The sequence below is a fragment of the Microcaecilia unicolor genome, chromosome 13 (genome assembly GCF_901765095.1).
Source record: "Microcaecilia unicolor chromosome 13, aMicUni1.1, whole genome shotgun sequence".
In the NCBI taxonomy this organism is placed as follows: Eukaryota; Metazoa; Chordata; class Amphibia; order Gymnophiona; family Siphonopidae; genus Microcaecilia; species Microcaecilia unicolor.
The window spans coordinates 23,311,410-23,332,507 of record NC_044043.1 but is presented as its reverse complement, the minus strand read 5'-3'; the positions used below and the strand labels follow the sequence as shown (position 1 = coordinate 23,332,507).

The 21,098-nt window shown below is 48.8% G+C and overlaps 1 protein-coding gene across 2 annotated transcripts in view; it reads right to left on the bottom strand.

The window, feature by feature from the left end:
- Positions 1-21,098, bottom strand: part of AP2B1 (adaptor related protein complex 2 subunit beta 1) — a 383,465-nt gene that overhangs the window by 173,454 nt on the left and 188,913 nt on the right. For both annotated transcript variants that reach the window (XM_030222393.1, XM_030222392.1), the window contains one exon: positions 9,776-9,874. In XM_030222393.1, the coding sequence (XP_030078253.1) occupies positions 9,776-9,874 (99 nt within the window). The remainder of the gene's footprint in view (positions 1-9,775; positions 9,875-21,098) is intronic.

The following is a 21,098-nucleotide window of genomic DNA, read 5'->3' as shown; positions in this document are numbered from 1 at the left end:
GTAAAATCTCTTCAAGTGATACGGGAGAAGATCAAATCTTCAAAGAATGAAATTATTAAACGCATGGGAGCGGATCTGCGTGAACTGGGTGGCCATGTAGAGGATTTGGAGGGAAGAGTGGATAAGTACATAAGTAATGCCACACTGGGAAAAGACCAAGGGTCCATCGAGCCCAGCATCCTGTCCACGACAGCGGCCAATCCAGGCCAAGGACACCTGGCAAGCTTCCCAAACGTACAAACATTCTATACATGTTATTCCTGGAATTGTGGATTTTTCCCAAGTCCATTTAGTAGCGGTTTATGGACTTGTCCTTTAGGAAACCGTCCAACCCCTTTTTAAACTCTGCTAAGCTAACCGCCTTCACCACTTTCTCCGGCAACAAATTCCAGAGTTTAATTATACGTTGGGTGAAGAAATATTTTCTCCGATTTGTTTTAAATTTACTACACTGTAGTTTGAGCAGGCCGACCAGCTCACGGATATGGTAGCTAAAACACAACAGTCCTCCTCTCTCTACATTGATCTCCAGTTCAAAGTAGACGACTTGGAGAACCTGGGAAGATGGAGCAACCTTCGATTTCGGGGCGTCCCAGAGAACGGGTATGCTGAAGACGTACTAACAGTTGTCCGCACCATTTGGGAAGCCTACGGACAATAGACCAAGAGATATTATTGCAAGATTTGCCTCCTCTATTGTCAGAGAATGTTTGCTGAAAAGTGCTCGTCAGATCCCATTTGTTAATTATAACGAAGCCAGAGTCCAGATTTATCAGGACCTTTCTGCCTTTACGCTGACTCAGAGGTGTGTTATGAAACCAGCATTGGAAATCCTATCTAAAGGAACAATTTCATACAGGTGGGCCCTTCCTTTTGCCCTGCACTTCATGTTAAATGGGAAAATGCAGCGGGACCGCTATCTTCACAAAGCGTGGAAGGTGTTGCATGAGGCGGGGATGTTTTCAAGGGCTACTCCACTACTAGAGATAGCACCGCTACAAAAGAGCGTTTTCAAAAATGGAAGAGAGTCGCGCCTAAGTCAGGAGCTGCGTCTTGCTGTTGCTTGACTTTTCATACTGACTGAGAATGGTTTTGGAAGTTTCCCCTTTTTTTTTCTAGGAAGGGGGCAATGGGGGCCATGGGCTCATATTGAGTAGATAATTGATGTATATCTGGGGGTGCTGGGTGTATTAGGTAGAGGTGGCGGTCTGTAGTGGGTGGGGGGTAGGTCCCGGTGAGTCTGTTGGGCACTGTGGTATCTTTTCTCTTGATTACCCATTCAGTGCTCTTTGGGGTGCTTTGTCTGGTGTGGGAGAGGGAGGGGTTGAGAGAAGGGACAGGAGGATGTGTGTGGAGGGTGATTGCAAGGGAGGGGTTGGCTGGGGAGTGGAATGGGGCAAGGGCTGTGGGGAGGAATGGTAGGGGGTTGAGGGGGCTATAGGTGGGTGTGGGGTGTGTGTTTTTTGTTTTTCTCTCACTCTCCTCTCTCTCTCCTCATACTATTCAGGAATATTTGGATTCCCTGCTGTATTGTGAGCTATATTGGCAATGTGTGTTGAACATTAATGAGTGTTGACTTAAAGTTCTTAACGTATAATGTCAAAGGCCTGAACTCGCCCCAAAAATGCCAAAAGCTCTCTTTAAGGAACTGTTGTTTCATAAACCTCATGTAGTATTTTTGCAGGAGACACATTTATAAAGGGAGCATGAAAAACTCGTGTCTCACCCTCATTATTTTGCCTCCGCTGCTGATGCCTCTAAAACACGTGGGGTTGCAATTTTGCTTCACTCGTCCTTGCAGGTCCAGGTATCGATGATAAGGTGGGACCCTGCGGGCAGATTTTTGATTTTGCACCTATTGTTGGATAATCTGGCCTTTTCTCTAGCTTCTGTCTAATGATTCTCAGGATAAATACTTTGACAGGCTTGGCAAGATTCTTCTCTTGAATCCCTATGGTAAGATGGTTGTGGGGGGGGGGGGGGGGTGATTTTAATGCATCCTTTCATCCAACATTGGACAGATTGGGTCAGGGGTCGGTAATGGACATTAGGAACTCAAAAGCGCTGAAAGAACTCGCGCATGCATTGGGCACATGTGATCTGTGGCGCTTATATCACCTGTTCAAGCGGAGGAAATTCTTTTTGCTTATTTGGGATAAATATATCCAATCCTTGTCCCACAGAGCTCGCAGTCTTGTGTTAAATTCGTTTTAGTGAAGGGGGAAATCAGGCAAATGAGAATAATGGAAGAAGAACGGGAACCAGGGGGTCTAGTCCGTGGAACCTGGAATAAATTAAAAGTATTTTGGGCATCCGGATGATACAGTCGAAAAGGGGGGGAGCGAGTGAGCTGGGATGAAGGAGAGGGATCGGGGGGGGGGGGGGGGTTAGAGGGAAGGAAAGGAAAAGGGGGGGATAAGGGGAGGAATGGGGGAGGGGGGAAATCTTTTTGATAATACTGTTACTTAGGGTAATTTAGTACTTTAACTTGAAATGGCTATAACCTTGCTTGCTTATGGTTTACTTAGTTGCGTCATCAATAAAAAGCTGTTGAAACATAAAATGTTAAATGCCAATGACGAAATATGCAGTAGTGTATTAGGCTGTTAAGTTATATTGGGTATATGCTGTTACCAACAAAAAGTTGAGTTAAAAGTAACATGTGACCATTAGGTTTCGAGGGGCTATCAGAGTCTAGGCCCTTGGAGACCACTGTGTATGGCTTATCTAGGGAACGGGGGTTGAAGCGAATGCTACATACCTGTAGAAGGTATTCTCCGAGGACAGCAGGCTGATTGTTCTCACTGATGGGTGACGTCCACGGCAGCCCCTCCAATCGGAACACTTTCTAGCAAAGTCCTTTGCTAGTCCTCGCGCGCCGATGCGCATGCGCGGCCGTCTTCCCGCCCGAACCGGCTCGTGCCGGCCAGTCTCATATGTAGCAAGACAAAGAGAAGGGAAGACACAACTCCAAAGGGGAGGCGGGCGGGTTTGTGAGAACAATCAGCCTGCTGTCCTCGGAGAATACCTTCTACAGGTATGTAGCATTCGCTTTCTCCGAGGACAAGCAGGCTGCTTGTTCTCACTGATGGGGTATCCCTAGCCCCCAGGCTCACTCAAAACAACCACCATGGTCAATTGGGCCTCGCAACGGCGAGGACATAACTGAGATTGACCTAAAAAATTTACCAACTAACAGAGTGCAGCCTGGAACACAACAAACATGGGCCTAGGGGGGTGGAGTTGGATTCTAAACCCCGAACAGATTCTGAAGCACTGACTGCCCGAACCGACTGTCGCGTCGGGTATCCTGCTGCAGGCAGTAATGAGATGTGAATGTGTGGACAGATGACCACGTCGCAGCTTTGAAAATCTCTTCAATAGTGGCTGACTTCAAGTGGGCTACCGACGCTGCCATGGCTCTAACATTATGAGCCGTGACATGACCCTCAAGAGCCAGCCCAGCCTGGGCGTAAGTGAAGGAAATGCAATCTGCTAGCCAATTAGATATGGTGCCTTTTCCCACAGCCACTCCCCTCCTGTTGGGATCAAAAGAAACAAACAATTGGACGGACTGTCTGTTGGGCTGTGTCCGCTCCAGATAGAAGGCCAATGCTCTCTTGCAGTCCAATGTGTGCAGCTGACGTTCAGCAGGGCAGGAATGAGGACGGGGAAAGAATGTTGGCAAGACAATGACTGGTTCAGATGGAACTCCGACACAACCTTTGGCAAGAACTTAGGGTGAGTGCGGAGGACTACTCTGTTATGATGAAATTTGGTGTAAGGGGCCTGGGCTACCAGGGCCTGAAGCTCACTGACTCTACGAGCTGAAGTAACTGCCACCAAGAAAATGACCTTCCAGGTCAAGTACTTCAGATGGCAGGAATTCAGTGGCTCAAAAGGAGGTTTCATCAGCTGGGTGAGAACGACATTGAGATCCCATGACACTGTAGGAGGCTTGACAGGGGGCTTTGACAAAAGCAAACCTCTCATGAAGCGAACAACTAAAGGCTGTCCTGAGATCGGCTTACCTTCCACACGGTAATGGTATGCACTGATTGTGCTAAGGTGAACCCTTACAGAGTTGGTCTTGAGACCAGACTCAGACAAGTGCAGAAGGTATTCAAGCAGGGTCTGTGTAGGACAAGAGCGAGGATCTAGGGCCTTGCTGTCACACCAGACGGCAAACCTCCTCCACAGAAAGAAGTAACTCCTCTTAGTGGAATCTTTCCTGGAAGCAAGCAAGATGCGGGAGACACCCTCTGACAGACCCAAAGAGGCAAAGTCTACGCTTTCAACATCCAGGCCGTGAGAGCCAGGGACCGGAGGTTGGGATGCAGAAGCGCCCCTTCGTCCTGTGTGATGAGGGTCGGAAAACACTCCAATCTCCACGGTTCTTCGGAGGACAACTCCAGAAGAAGAGGGAACCAGATCTGACGCGGCCAAAAAGGAGCAATCAGAATCATGGTGCCTCAGTCTTGCTTGAGTTTCAACAAAGTCTTCCCCACCAGAGGTATGGGAGGATAAGCATACAGCAGACCCTCCCCCCAGTCCAGGAGGAAGGCATCCGATGCCAGTCTGCCGTGGGCCTGAAGCCTGGAACAGAACTGAGGGACTTTGTGGTTGGCTCGAGATGCGAAGAGATCTACCAAGGGGGTGCCCCACACCTGGAAGATCTGTCGCACTACACGGGAATTGAGCGACCACTCGTGAGGTTGCATAATCCTGCTCAACCTGTCGGCCAGACTGTTGTTTACGCCTGCCAGATATGTGGCTTGGAGCACCATGCCGTGACGACGAGCCCAGAGCCACATGCTGATGGCTTCCTGACACAGGGGGCGAGATCCGGTGCCCCCCTGCTTGTTGATGTAATACATGGCAACCTGGTTATCTGTCTGAATTTGGATAATTTGGTGGGACAGCCGATCTCTGAAAGCCTTCAGAGCGTTCCAGATCGCTCGTAACTCCAGAAGATTGATCTGCAGATCGCGTTCCTGGAGGGACCAGCTTCCTTGGGTGTGAAGCCCATCGACATGAGCTCCCCACCCCAGGAGAGACGCATCCGTGGTCAGCACTTTTTGTGGCTGAGGAATTTGGAAAGGACGTCCCAGAGTCAAACTGGACCAAATCGTCCACCAATACAGGGATTTGAGAAAACTCGTGGACAGGTGGATCACGTCTTCTAGATCCCCAGCAGCCTGAAACCACTGGGAAGCTAGGGTCCATTGAGCAGATCTCATGTGAAGGCGGGCCATGGGAGTCACATGAACTGTGGAGGCCATGTGGCCCAGCAATCTCAACATCTGCCGAGCTGTGATCTGCTGGGACGCTCGCACCCGCGAGACGAGGGACAACAAGTTGTTGGCTCTCGTCTCTGGGAGATAGGCGCGAGCCGTCCGAGAATCCAGCAGAGCTCCTATGAATTCGAGTTTCTGCACTGGGAGAAGATGGGACTTTGGATAATTTATCACAAACCCCAGTAGCTCCAGGAGGCGAATAGTCATCTGCATGGACTGCAGGGCTCCTGCTTCGGATGTGTTCTTCACCAGCCAATCGTCGAGATATGGGAACACATGTACCCCCAGTCTGCGAAGTGCCGCTGCTACTACAGCCAAGCACTTCGTGAACACTCTGGGCGCAGAGGCGAGCCCAAAGGGTAGCACACAGTACTGGAAGTGACGTGTGCCCAGCTGAAAACGCAGATACTGTCTGTGAGCTGGCAGTATCGGGATGTGCGTGTAGGCGTCCTTCAAGTCCAGAGAGCATAACCAATCGTTTTCCTGAATCATGGGGAGAAGGGTGCCCAGGGAAAGCATCCTGAACTTTTCTTTGATCAGATATTTGTTCAGGGCCCTTAGGTCTAGGATGGGACGCATCCCCCCTGTTTTCTTTTCCACAAGGAAGTACCTGGAATAGAATCCCAGCCCTTCTTGCCCGGATGGCACGGGCTCGACCGCATTGGCGCTGAGAAGGGCGGAGAGTTCCTCTGCAAGTACCTGCTTGTGTTGGAAGCTGTAAGACTGAGTTCCCGGTGGACAATTTGGAGGTTTTGAGGCCAAATTGAGGGTGTATCCTTGCCGGACTATTTGGAGAACCCACTGATCGGAGGTTATGAGAGGCCACCTTTGGTGAAAAGCTTTCAACCTCCCTCCGACTGGCAGGTCGCCCGGCACTGACACTTGGATGTCGGCTATGCTCTGCTGGAACCAGTCAAAAGCTCGTCCCTTGCTTTTGCTGGGGAGCCGAGGGGCCTTTCTGTGTCGCACGCTGCTGACGAGAGCGAGCGCGCTGGGGCTTAGCCTGGGCCGCAGGCTGTCGAGAAGGAGGATTATACCTACACTTGCCAGAAGAGTAGGGAACAGTCTTCCTTCCCCCAAAAAATCTTCTACCTGTAGAGGTAGAGGCTGAAGGCTGCCGGCGGGAGAACTTGTCGAAAGCGGTATCCCGCTGGTGGAGCTGCTCTACCACCTGCTCGACTTTCTCTCCAAAAATATTATCCGCACAGCAAGGCGAGTCCGCAATCCGCTGCTGGATTCTATTCTCCAGGTCGGAGGCACGCAGCCATGAGAGTCTGCGCATCACCACACCTTGAGCAGCGGCCCTGGACGCAACATCAAAGGTGTCATACAACCCTCTGGCCAGGAATTTTCTGCACGCCTTCAGCTGCCTGACCACCTCCTGAAATGGCTTGGCTTGCTCAGGGGGGAGCTTGTCCAGCAAGCCCGCCAACTGCCGCACATTGTTCCGCATGTGTATGCTCGTGTAGAGCTGGTAAGACTGGATTTTGGCCACGAGCATAGAAGAATGGTAGGCCTTCCTCCCAAAGGAGTCTAAGGTTCTAGAGTCCTTGCCCTGGGGCGCCGAAGCATGCTCCCTAGAACTCTTGGCCTTCTTTAGGGCCAAATCCACAACTCCAGAGTCGTGAGGCAACTGAGTGCGCATCAGCTCTGGGTCCCCATGGATCCGGTACTGGGACTCGATCTTCTTGGGAATGTGGGGATTAGTTAGAGGCTTGGTCCAGTTCGCCAGCAATGTCTTTTTGAGGACATGATGCATGGGTACTGTGGACGCTTCCTTAGGTGGAGAAGGATAGTCCAGGAGCTCAAACATTTCAGCCCTGGGCTCGTCCTCCACAACCACCGGGAAGGGGATGGCCGTAGACATCTCCCGGACAAAGGAAGCGAAAGACAGGCTCTCAGGAGGAGAAAGCTGCCTTTCAGGAGAGGGAGTGGGATCGGAAGGAAGACCCTCAGACTCCTCGTCAGAGAAATATCTGTGTCTGCAGCCTTCCTGGGAGGCTACCGCAGTCGGTACCGCAAGCGGCACCGATGTCGGAGACCTCACCCCGGGCAATGGGCCAGCCGGCGCCTCGCTCGACGGTACCGGTGGCGCAAGCACCCCCGGTACCGGAGGGGTAGGGCGCAACAGCTCTCCCAGGATCTCTGGGAGAACGGCCCGGAGGCTCTCGTGCAGAGCGGCTGTGGAAAAAGACATGGAAGTCGATGCAGGAGTCGATGTCAGAACCTGTTCCGGGCGTGGAGGCTGTTCCGGGCTGTCCAAAGGGGAGCGCACCGACACCTCTTGAACAGAGGGCGAGCGGTCCTCTCGGTGCCGATGCCTACTGGGTGCCGACTCCCTCGGTGCCGACACGGGAAGGGGACCGGTGACGATGCTTCTTCGACTTTTTGGGACGAAGCATGTCACCGGAGCTTCCCGGCACCGACGAGGACGTAGAATCCAGCCATCTCTTCCTCGGGGCCGAGGCCGAAGGAGGTCGGTCTTGGGGGGGGCTGTACCGCAGGAGCCCTCAGGGTAGGGGGAGACCCACCCGAAGGCTCACCGCCACCAGCAGGGGAATGGACAGCCCTCACCTGCACTCCAGACGAAGCACCACCGTCCGACGACATCAGCAGACGAGGAGGTCTCGATACCACCGACGCCGCCCTCCGATGTCGCCCCGATGCAGAGGGCCGATGCCTCGATGCAATCGGGGGGCGAGGATGAAGGTCTGGGCGCCGACGACGTCGAAGCAGTCGATACTCCCGGTGCCGATGCCGACGAAGAGCCCGAGAACAAAACGTTCCACTGGGCTAATCTCGCTACCTGAGTCCGCTTTTACAAAAGAGAACACAGACTACAGGCCTGCGGGCGGTGCCCAGCCCCCAGACACTGAAGACACGACGCGTGCCTGTCAGTGAGCGAGATTACCCGGGCGCACTGGGTGCACTTCTTGAAGCCGCTGGAAGACTTCGATGTCATGGGCGGAAAAATCGCGCCGGTGAGATCAAAACTCGAAATGGCGAAAATGGCACCACAAAAAGAGGGGGAAGAAAAACTTCGAACCGAGGCCTAAATAGGGCCTACCCCGACGATGAAAGAAAACTCACCGGAGCAAAACTAGAAGTACAGGAAGGGAGCAGACCGAAAAGGTCTCCTTCCGACACTCTTTTTTTTTTTTTTTTTTTTAAAGCGAAGTCGAAAAACGACGCGCGAGGTCAACTTTCGGGGCGCGAACGGCGAAACACAACCGTACCGAGCGCGGACAAAAGAAGACTGGCCGGCACGAGCCGGTTCGGGCGGGAAGACGGCCGCGCATGCGCGGTGCGCATCGGCGCGCGAGGACTAGCAAAGAACTTTGCTAGAAAGTGTTCCGATTGGAGGGGCTGCCGTGGACGTCACCCATCAGTGAGAACAAGCAGCCTGTTTGTCCTCGGAGAAAGAGAGTTATAGGGATATAGCCAATAAAGTATTTTCTGTTCATGTTGGACTACTTGTTTTATCTCCCTTGAAGTTATAATTTGTCAGGGTAAGGGGGGAAAATGGGTGTTGGGGATAACGTTAAAACAAAAAGTTGATGATGGTTTCAATTGTTTGATTTATTTTGTTAATAATGTATTGGATACATATATTATTGCGAGTACTTTAATTGTCATCAATAAAAATTATTGAAACATAAATATCATTTTTTAATTCAAACAATTATTTTCCGATTTAAAGGTTGAATCGATGTGCTATTGGTTGCAGCTATGGCTCAATTCAGCCAGTGTATAATTGTGGATATCCTGCAAACAGACTGGCTGTGGAGTCTTCATGCCAGGTTTAAACATTACCCCAAGCTACATAGTTTCTAGTTTGTCTTTTTCTGCTGGTTAAGACATTCCACAACACTACTTTCTCTGAGATCTACAATCAGCTGATCAACCACTCAACGTGAGCAGCACCACAGGGCGACGAAGACATTTATGGCAGAAAAACATAATACAGCTCTCAAGAAGCAGTCAAACATTTCCATGAAATGAGCGAAGCTCCAACAAGGCTACCCCTTATCACTTTACAGCCCTTGACAACAAAGTAATTACCCACCTCTGTTACAAGAGATCACAGAACGTCCCAACACTACCAGTCATTCAGCGGTCTATCAGCAGCTACTCGGCCCACTTATCAGTCAATTCCACCATCCTCTCTGGTATACATCTTTGCAAGGCTTAAATTAGTTTCTTCAGGGGGTTGCTGGAGAGGAGATCTGAAGCACACTGGCAGGACAATGTAGAGAAGCTTGCAATGCCATTTTCTGTTCAAATAAATGACTAGTTTCTGGTGCTCTGTTGACCTCTTCCAGTTGCACAAGAGCACAGGAGGTGAGAAAAGGATTCAAAGATGTTACATTACACATTACTCAGGCTCTGATCTCCAGGTATATATGGTTCATAGATGCTCACAATCATAAAACCTGCACTGGAACCCTAGCATCAACATTCCTGGCAGCTTCCCTTACCTGTGTAGCCAGGCTAAGCACTTGTTGCACCAGCTCCTGTGTTTCAGAGGGTTTCTTCAGGAACAGTTTCACGACAGCAGTCAACAGAGTAAGCTGTACCTAAAGAATAAGCAAAACACATATTATACTGGGGTAGAACTATCTAACCAGAAACATCCACCCAAGGAAAAAGTATCCATTCTTCCACAGCACATTCAGGCATCCAAAATGCAGCACTCTAAGCACAAACCAAAATCATACCAAAGCTAGCAGACCTCAATCTATTAATTTAGAATGTCTGGTATATGAGCTGAAAAAAGTTTCTCTCTCATTGTGGGACATTTGGGAATGAAGGACAAGCAAAGCAACTGTCCCTTTCAGCTGTGGTGTTATTATTCCGGTGTCTGCTCACTGAACTAAAAAACTTTCTCTTTTTTCTCCCCACAGTTCAAAATTATGCTAAATCATTCATATCAAACCAATGCAAAAATTTTGCTTTTGACCTTTAGTCATCTTAGCCCGCTATCATTAACAACAAACTGGGCGAGGCAAATAGCCTATCACTCCCTTTGCAATCCAGTACAACTGCACCTTATTTCACAAAAGTGTGGGTATCTACTGGACAGGCCCATCCTTCTTTTCTGCTAGATTCAGGGCTGGGAATGGAATCAGGGCCTCCTGCCACAACTGCTGCTCAGGCCCAGAAGCATTCATCCTTAATCAATGGGTGGCTTTATTCATTTACAGTCCTGCCCAGGGTAACATCTACTATAATAAAAAGCACCCTCAACGTTCTGAAGCTGACTCCGTGGCTTCAGTGAAGGGTTCGTAAGTTCGTAAGTGTGTCACCATCTCTCTCTGCCCCGCCCTCGCGTCAAAACGTGATGACGTCGAGGGCGGATAATGAGAAAAGAAAAGAGGAGTTATATCAGCTTCAAAGAATCGCGCCACTCGTGTGCCCACACCAAGCGCACGGCCTCAAAGAATCGCGCACCAAGCGCACCGCCTAACCTCATCTGTCTCGCGCAGTACACCGGCTGTCCTTTTGCAGACTGAGGTAGTCGTCCCTTGGTTTTTGACTAGGCAAACAAGAAAGGTGGTGTGGCGGTGAAAGCCGGATGGAATTATCTGACAGCTGTAGCTGAAGGAGAGCGGCATACGCGGAGACAAGACCAGGAGGCAAAGTTTATCCTGCTGAGTGCCCACACTCTCACACACACATGCCGCTACACTGTTCCCCCCCCCCCCCCATCATACACAAACTCTCCCACCCCCCACCCCCAACACCACTACCCACATCATACACAAACTCTCCAAGGGACAATCAACAGACAAACATTCCTTCAAAACACCCTCTCCCCCCAAAAAAAATCATCATGGAGACACAGCATCTCTGTCACTCACACCCACAAACTCCCCTCCCACGCCCCTTAATACACAAACTCGAAAATGGAAAAGCAACATCTCTATCTCTCACTCAGACACATACACTCCCCCCCTCCACTAAATACACAAGCTGTACCATGGAGAATCACCATCTCTCACTCACACCCACAACCAAACTCCACCCCCCACCCAAGAACATACACACACTCTGCCATGGTGACAGCATCTCTCTCTCTCTCTCTCTCTCTCACACGCACCATGGTGACAGCATCTCTCTCTCTCTCTCTCTCTCTCACACGCACACACACTCCCAGCCCCACCCCACCCCTTAATACACAAACTCTATCAAGGAAATTCAACATCTCTCTCTCTGACTCACACACACACAGCCTCCCTCCCAAACAACACAAACACACACTGATGTGGAACACCGCTACCATCCCCCCCCCCCCCAAGAATGGCAATGCAGATTGGTCATGCAACTCACACACTCCCAACCAAATCAATAACCAAGGCCCCCCCCCCCTTCTGGTACAGGGCTAAGGAAAGGGAAGTTCAGGGGAAAAAAGGCAATTGTCCCCCCTCCAAACACTCTCACACACAGATGCCGCTACCCTCTCCACCCTCCCCACCCACATCATACACAAACTCTCCAAGGGACAATCACCATCTTTCTGTCTGACACAGACACACATTCCTTCCACCCCCCCCACCAACATCATACACACACTGTGCCATAGAGAAACAGCATCTCTCTCTCTCACTCCCACAAACTCCCATCCCACCCCCTTAATATAATACACAAACTCTTAAAATGGAAAATCAAGATCTTTCTCTCTCACTAAGACACACACACACATTCCCCCCAACCACCACCACAACATCATACACAAACTCTGCCATGGTGAATCAAGATCTCTGTCTCTCACTCACACACTCCCCCCCCCCCCCAATAAATACACAAGCTCTAACATGCAGAATCAGCATCTCTCACTCACTCACTCACACCCACACACACAACCAACACAAAGAAAAAAAAACAGAAAAACAACAAAAAAGATTTTACACATAATACAACAATGTAAATTATTCATTAGCATAACAACACATTTCTCCTTACAATCCCTTTCAAAGCATTAACTACAGGAAGCCAATACCTTGCTAGCGCCCGTTTCATTGGTTTCAGAAACAGGCCTTTTTTCCTAGTAGTATTTATAAGGTAAAAGAATGAAGATTTTATTATTTCTTTCAAAAAGCATACCACTAGGTTTTATACCATCACAACATAAAAGAATACTTAGGAAAATATGACTAGATGAATCCATTACAAATTAAGCATCGTCTTGCAAAAAAAACATTTGAAAGCTTCTTGAACACACGTGCAAATTTTGATAAATCCCAAAATACATTTAGAGAGGCACAGACACCCAGAGAAAAACTTACAAGACATTACAAATACAACTTTACTTCAAAAGCTGTTAATGTCTCTCAGTGCTAGAGTCACAAGTCAGTAATCTGGTCATGCACAAGGAGTGAGATAAACATGCATTCAAGAGGTACAGTGGCAGTCAGCAATTAATTGCGTAAGCAAGTTCTAATGGAGGGCAAAAGCGGGGGAAATTTATAGATATGTATCTCTTTTCTGCGTTAGCTGCAAAACACGCAAATCCTTGAAATACAAGAATTTATGTAAAAGAGACATGCCAGGGGGATAGCTCTACAGGTTAAGGCATTTGTCTTCGACAGCAATCCAGTCCTCAGATTCACGGACCAACATCAAAGGAGGAACAACTAACACCAGGGCATACAAATCCTGTAAATCACCTACGGAATGCTAGAGGCACGATTTAAGGAAAACACAAGATACAAGACCAAACTGCTGTGGTAACAATACTGCAGTATACCTAAGGCTTCTAAATTTAGTGTTTATTTCCCAACTAATTAGTTTTGTGAGGGTATAAAAAATATTCCGACAATGGCAGTCAGCATTTCTTTAACAGCCTGGCAACTAGTAGGTAAATTAGATTCGATATTCAGAGCTAGCCCCTTATTTGGGTAAAAGTACTGAATATCTGAGTGTGGGTGGCTGCTGGGAGTTACTGGGCACTGCCAATGTTCATCAATGGTACCTGGATAGCTACCAAGTTCTATTCTATTCTATCTGTGTTCCTGGTGGGGATTTGCGGCGGTTTACAGAGAAGGTGGCCTCGTTATATGAGGGAAGGATAATGGTTAAATTTTTGGAGTGTTCCGAGTCAGGATTATTTATCAAAAAGGTAGGTCTTGAGCATCTTCCTGAAGGTCATATGTCGGTTGAGTTTTCAGAGACCAGGGTAGGGCATTTCATTGACGTGCCCCCTGGAACGGATAGTTATCCTTAAGTACAAAAGTACATAAGCATCGCCATGCTGAGACAGACCAAGGGTTTTATCGAGCCCAGCACCATGTCACCGACAGCGGCCAAAAGAACAAGCAATCTGTCTCGCCCATCCTAGAAATACTGTATTATTCCCTCGTGCATTCAATAACATTCTATGGCTTTTTCCTCCGGGAAGCTGTCCAACCCTTTTTTGAAGTCCGCTAAGTTAACCGCCTTAACCACCTTTTCCGGCAGCGAATTCCAGAGTTTAACTACAGTCACTGAATATAGATGGTGCCCGGGTAACTCCTAGCTCCGCCCTGACTCCACCCCAGACTGCCTGGTACAAACCAGATCGCGCCATGGTAGACAGAGAGACAGGATATTCAACAGCAATATCCGGTTACGTGCCGCTGTATATGCTGTTGGGAGTCAGTCAAAGCCTCTCCTGGTGCAGAATATTGTTCTCCTCTGTATTTTCACGCCAAAAAGTACCTTTTCTACATTCTCTCACTTCTGGTGGAATAAAACAAGAAGTATCTGTCACTTAGGAACTGTTAGCACAAAAGGGGCACAAAAACAGAGTGGAGGATGTAGAACAAGTCACGAGAGGGATTCAAGTACTACGGAAGTAGTGTTTTGCCACTGTCTATCCCAGAAACTCCTCTTTTACTTTGTTGCAGAGGATGTTTTATCAGTGTATAAGTTAAAATCTAAAATCAGGTGCCTCAAGCATGCCACATAGCAACCTAACTAATGTTAAGTGTATATGCCTGTATATGCCAGTTGAATACATCTGCATAGGCACACTACGCTGCGGTGGTTAAATAAATTTAGTATCAGTGGTAATCCAAACTTAAATATCTTCAAATATGTTAAAACATTTATTAAAAATATTTGTGCAGGATCACGTGATGCACGGCTAGAGAAAGGCTGTCGTCGTGCGGCGCTCCCTCCTCACCTGCATTTAATTGCGAAATTCCAACAGTGTTGCGGTGTTTCTCGTTTTTGCGGACCGAGGAGGTGATCGGGTGCAGAGCAGGGATCGATTTTGTGAAAGCGGAACAGGAGAGCGAGCGGAGGATGGCGGCAAAATCGAGAAAAAAAGAAGGGGCGCGGAGTCGCGTACCTTAAGCCAAGATGGCGGATGTTGACAGAAGGAGTCCTAAGACAGTGAGCTCTGCGTGGGCTGCAGAGGTGGCGGCGGAGGTTTCTTCCATGCTGGAGGCATCCGTGGACCTAAAACTGCAAAGGATTGCAGACCAGCTACAGGGGATCGATGAAAAACTGGGAAGTATCCAGTCAGAGGTCGCCTTATACAAGCAGAGGTTATCGGACGTCGAGGATGTGGGTGCAGCAGCAAGAGAGGTCGGGAGCGGCTTTGAAGCAGCGGGTAGACCGCCTTGAAGCGAAATTGGAGGACCTGGAGAACAGGTCTCGTCGGAACAACATTAGGATGGTGGGGCTGCCTGAAACAATCAGAGAAAGTGATTTGCGCTCCTTTTTGGAATCCTGGCTCCATAAAGTTTTACAATTACAGCTGACTACAGGCCCTTTGCATGTGGAGCGGGCCCATAGGCTGAGGCCCATGCGGAAGGAGGATTCCCGCCCTAGGTTGGTGATATTTAAGGTTTTGAATTTTGCCCATAAAGAGGACCTTTTTCGGGCGCTTAGGAAGGTGGGGCAGCTAAAATATGAAAATTCTGTGGTGCGCTGCTTCAAGATTTTTCAAGTGCAGTGTCCTCGCAGTGCAAGACGTTCCGCGATGTCTGCCAACGTCTATTTGCGAGAAAGATCCAATTTGCTTTATTTTATCCTGCGCACTTGAAGATCTGGCACCAGGGATCTCAGAAGTTCTTCACAACAGCAGAAGATGCGTTGAAATTCGTGCAACATGATTTGGATGCGGAGACGCCAGCATGAAGATCCCTGTTTGGATGGACCTTAAGGCAGGAGAAGCTGAATGGTTGGCTTGGACTGCCAGGTATCTGGTGTAACGCTGGGGCCAAGTGTTCCCTTTAGGCGAGCCAGGGTGCTTTGTTCGCATTGTTATGTTGGACTTTACATTTTAATAGAATGATATTGGGATTGGTTTAACTTTGGAGGTTTTGGGTGGTCTGTGGTTTTTTGTGGGCTTTGTGGGAATTGCAAGGAAGTGGATGGGTTTGTAACAAGTGTTGGGATAAGATGATTTATATTTGGGTGCGGAGTGAGTGGGGAGTGTGTATGTGGAATGGTTACAGAGTGGGAGGACGAGTGAGGGGGTTATGCTGCTTAATTATTGTGTGAGTGGGGATGGAGCGCGCGTGATTAGGCTCTACAGGGGCTATGAGGGTTTTTGTATGGGGAGGGGGGAGGGGGTTGGAAGGGGGGCGGAGGGGGGAGGCTGAGGAGATGCCTGGAGATACTTTGGAGAAGGTGTTGTGGGAGCGGGTAGCTGTGGGGGGGATGTCCATGGGCTGGGGGACATCCTCTGTTGTTTTTGAGATTGAGAAATTTTGCTACAGGATTAGATGAGTATTGGCTTAATGGGGTCACTTAAAATAGTCTCTTGGAATGTGGGGGGGGGGGGGGGGGGTAAACTCGCCCATTAAGCGTACCACGCTACTGCAGGCACTGCAAAGGCAGAAGGCCGATGTGGCTTTTATACAAGAGACACATTTGTCTTCAGGTGAACAAGCCAAATTTAAACGCAGATGGGTGGGATCTCTGGTGGAGGCTCCGGCAGTGGGGAGGAAGGCAGGGGTGATGATTCTCTTTAGGAAAAATATTCCTCTTTAGTTCAAGTCGGTTAGAGCAGACCCCGATGGTCGGTGGGTTTTGGCTGAAGCAGTGCTTGCTGGTCGCCATCTAGTGCTTTGCAATATATATGCCCACAATGTTTTCACTGGGAGTTTTTTTCAAGCTTTGATCGGGAGGCTGTCTCCGCACGCTGGGGGGGGGGGGGAACTGGTTTTGGGAGGAGATTTTTACTTGGTGTTTGATGAATAGATCGAATCCGGGTGCACAGAGGTAAGGGGGTGGTTGTGAGGCATTGTCTTTGTTGTGTAAGGCTTTAGATCTGGTGGATGTATGGCGGGTGCTGCATTTCTTGGAGCGGGATTATACCCACCTCTCAAGGACACATGGCTTTGTTTGTTTCCCGGTCCATTTTTTCTCAAGTGCAGCAGGCGGAGATCGGACCATACGCGGTGTCCAATCATGCTTTGGTTTGGTTGAACTTGACTGGTAAATTGGGCGGCCTGGGTAGTCGGATCTGGCGCTACCCTTTGGAGCTCGTACGTGATCAGAAATTTCAGGTTTACTTGTTGGAGAGATGGGAGGATTATGTGTACCATAATGGCATCCATGTGGATCAACCAGCTCTTTTTTGGGAAACTGCTAAGGCTGTATTACGCGGGGATATTATTTCTTATTTAACGAGACGTTGGAAGGCAAGGGACGGGGAAATTGTGCGTTTGGGAGCACTGATACAGAAGTTGCGGAAATCTTATGGGCACTTACATACTACTTCGTGTAGGGAAGCTCTGTTGGGGGCACAAAACGAATTAAATGATTTGCTCCATCAACGGGCAGTTAAGTCCCAGCTCTATTATAAATATAATTTGTTCCAACATGGCAATAAGGCTGGGTGGCTGTTGGCCAGGATGCTCTGTAAAAAAAGGAGGTGCACATCGTGTTTTACAGTTGAAGGCACCGGACGGTCGGATGAAGCGTTCAGAAAAAGATATTGCAGACATTTTTGGTCTGTATTATAAAACATTGTATGCCCCAGACTTGGATAGTAACATGTATTTGGACAATCTGGATTTACCTCAGCTTTCTGATTGTCAATGGAGACGGTTGAATGCGCCATTTACTGAGGGAGACTTGATGTTTTGACAAGGTTTTGACAAGATGGCCGACAGGTAAGGAGCTACTGAAGTCCAGAGGAAACAAAACCTACCTGGACCACCCAGCGCCGTTCCCAACCGGACCGGAATGGACCGGTACTGAACCGAAGCTGATCCACAACCGACTGGGAGACCGCGGGACCACGACGACCAGCGCAGTTGAGCAAGCCAAAACTGACCGAGCCAAGACCTGGTTACAGCTGACCTCGTGGCCTGGCATACTCCCGACCAGAAAGGCCCATCGGGGTCTAACTGAACCTGTCGATTCGCCTGTCGGATCGCCAAATTTAGAGGACCGAGCTCGAGCCAGCCCAAAACAAAACTGGAACCAAATCGGCTTCACAGACCGGAAGAGATCGCAGCTCTCCGGGGCGAACAAACGAAACGGCCTGACCGCAGGTGACCTTGTGGCCCGACACACCCGACCGGACAGATCCATCTGAACCCATCAGAAAACAAGGAGCTACAGGGACGAGCCGTAGCCATATCTTGTGGCTCGAGCGGCCGCCCTTCACCGAAAAGGACCCATGCATGCGGCGGCACGGACGACCTAACCCGACCACGCGGGCACCGAGAAGCCAACCAGGTAACGGCCGAAATCCAAGGGTCCTCAAAAAAACCATCACTTGACCCTACCTGTCCCTCCAACTACCGCCCCATTTCCCTCCTATCCTTCCTCTCCAAGATACTTGAACGCGACATTCACAGCCGCTGCATTGATTTCCTCTCCTCTCATGCCATCCTCGATCCACTTCAATCCGGCTTTCGCCCCCTACACTCGACAGAAACAGCACTGCAATGACCTGTTCCTCGCCAAATCTAAAGGTCACTATTCAATCCTCATCCTCCTCGACCTACCCGCCGCTTTTGACACTGTCAATCACAACCTACTTCTTGACACACTGTCCTCCTTTGGGTTCCAGGGCTCTGTCCTCTCCTGGTTCTCCTCTTATCTCTCCCATCGTACCTTCAGAGTACACTCTCATGGCTCATCCTCCTCCCCTATCCCGCTCTCTGTTGGAGTTCCCCAGGGATCTGTCCTTGGGCCCCTTCTTTTTTCAATCTACACCTCTTCCTTAGGCTCCCTAATCTCTTCTCATGGTTTCCACTATCATCTTTATGCTGACAACACCTAGCTTTATCTCTCCACACCAGAAATCACTGCGGAAACCCAGGCCAAAGTACTGGCCTGCTTATCCAACATTGCTGCCTGGATGTCCAACCGTCACCTGAAACTAAACATGGCCAAGACGGAACTTATTGTGTTCCCACCCAAACCCACTTCTCCTCTCCCTTCACTCTCTATCTCAATTGATAACACCCTCATCGTCCCCGTCTCATCTGCCCGCAACCTTGGTGTCATCTTCGACTCCTTCCTCTCCTTCTCTGCGCATATCCAGCAGATAGCCAAGACCTGTCGCTTCTTCCTCTATAACATTAGCAAAATTCGCCCCCTCCTCTCCGAGCACACCACTCGAACTCTCATCCACTCTCTCATTACCTCTCGCCTTGACTACTGCAACTTACTCCTCACCGGCCTCCCACTTAGCCATCTATCCCCCCTTCAGTCCATCCAGAACTCGGCCGCACGTCTTATCTTCCGCCTCAACCGATATACTCATATCACCCCTCTCCTCAAGTCACTTCACTGGCTTCCGATCAGATACCGCATACAGTTCAAGCTTCTCCTACTCACCTACAAATGCACTCGATCTGCAGCCCCTCCTTACCTCTCTACTCTCATCTCCCCTTATGTCCCCACCCGTAACCTCCGCTCTCTAGACAAATCCCTCCTTTCAGTACCCTTCTCCACCACCGCCAACTCTAGGCTTCGCCCTTTCTGCCTCGCTTCACCCCATGCTTGGAACAAACTCCCTGAGCCCATACGCCGGGCCCCCTCCCTACTCATCTTCAAATCATTGCTCAAAGCCCACCTCTTCAATGTCGCCTTCGGCACCTAATCACTTCATCTCTTCTCAAGAAATCTTAACTACCCCAACTTGACATTTCGTCCTTTAGATTGTAAGCTCTTCTGAGCAGGGACTGTCCTTATTTATTAATTTGTACAGCGCTGCGTAACCCTAGTAGCGCTCTAGAAATGTTAAGTAGTAGTAGTAGTAGTAGTAGTAGTAAATACTACTATGGCGGACCTGTGACCCACCACGCGGCCTGATCGCTAAGTCCATCGGGTGCCGGCTGAAAATTTCTGAGTGTTCCGAGGGGCGGCGAAGTGGAAGCGGCCTGCCTTCTCGACCCACCAGCCGGCCCCACGCTGCAGGCTCTCTAGCTCTCTGTCTGATTACCGTTTCTGTCCCACATGAGAGCAGCATACCAGCACATCAAATGAATTGACTGGGGAGCTGCCCAACCGCCGATTTAGGAACAACCCGCCAGCCAAACCAACACGAGTGGATGTACTGAATCCCGGTGGCGAAAGCAGCTGGTGGAACACATCTTCAGACCGTTTGCCCTCACAGGTCAACTCGCTTTGTCTGCTGTTAGAACATTGTAGCAGGTACTTTCCTGACAAATTGCAAGCGTATACGCTCAATTGAATTGCTATAGTGTCTGCGGAAATGCTGAAGTAAGAAACTCTTAAGAACTTGGCTAGCCTAAATTGTCTCAATTGCTTTGCTACTTTTAAATGTATCTCAAGATCTCTCTATTGCTTTGCTACTCTTAAATGTATCTCAGGATCTCTCAATTGCTTTGCTATTGTTAAATATATCTCAAGATCTCTCTATTGCTTTGCTACTCTTAAATGTATCTCAGGATCTCTCAATTGCTTTGCTATTGTTAAATGTATCTCAAGATCTCTCAATTGCTTTGCTACCCTTAAATGTACCTCAGGATCTCTCAATTGTTTTGCCTTAGGGCTCTGCTTTTCAATGTCACATATGCCTTGCATTATTAATGATTGCCACGCCTAATTAATCAATGCTTTAAATGTTAGCACAAACGTATTAATTGCCTTACTACTCTAATCATATGCTAAAGCCTCCCAAATCACTCTGTCCTTAACGTTCTTAAATGCCTACCTTTTAAAAGTCTTATAAACGACTGATCAGATATCCAACTTTACCATAAAGAGACACGCACTGCGACCTGCTACATAATCTTAAACACATATTACAGACCTCTATACAACAGCAAACATGAATACCAACAAACTAATTATGACAATTTACTTCCTCTCCCTAATTCTCCACGTATGGACTATTCCCAACACAAACACCAATCTACCCACAATACACGTACCCCACAAACAACTTACGCACAACCCACCAGGAAAAAAGAATAACAATCAACTAACAGGAAAAACAAATATATACGGAAACAACGAACAGAAAGGGAAGAAAGGACACAACAAAATTAGACACCAGGACAACAGGCAACTAATAAAGATCAAGAGATCAACACCCCAAGCTGAACCCTACCACACAATCCAAATGGGATACGTAAACGCCAGATCAGTAGTAAACAAAGCAGAAACCTTAACTGACTGGATCACTGATGACAACCTTGACTTCCTATTTATTACTGAAACCTGGATCCACAACCTCCATGACCCTATAATCTTAGAACTATGCCCACCAGGATACAAAATTACACATTGGACAAGAAACGGAAAAAGAGGAGGAGGAATAGCCATAATATACAAATCTGAGTTCATCATCACAAACATAGCTGAATCCATACTGCCACA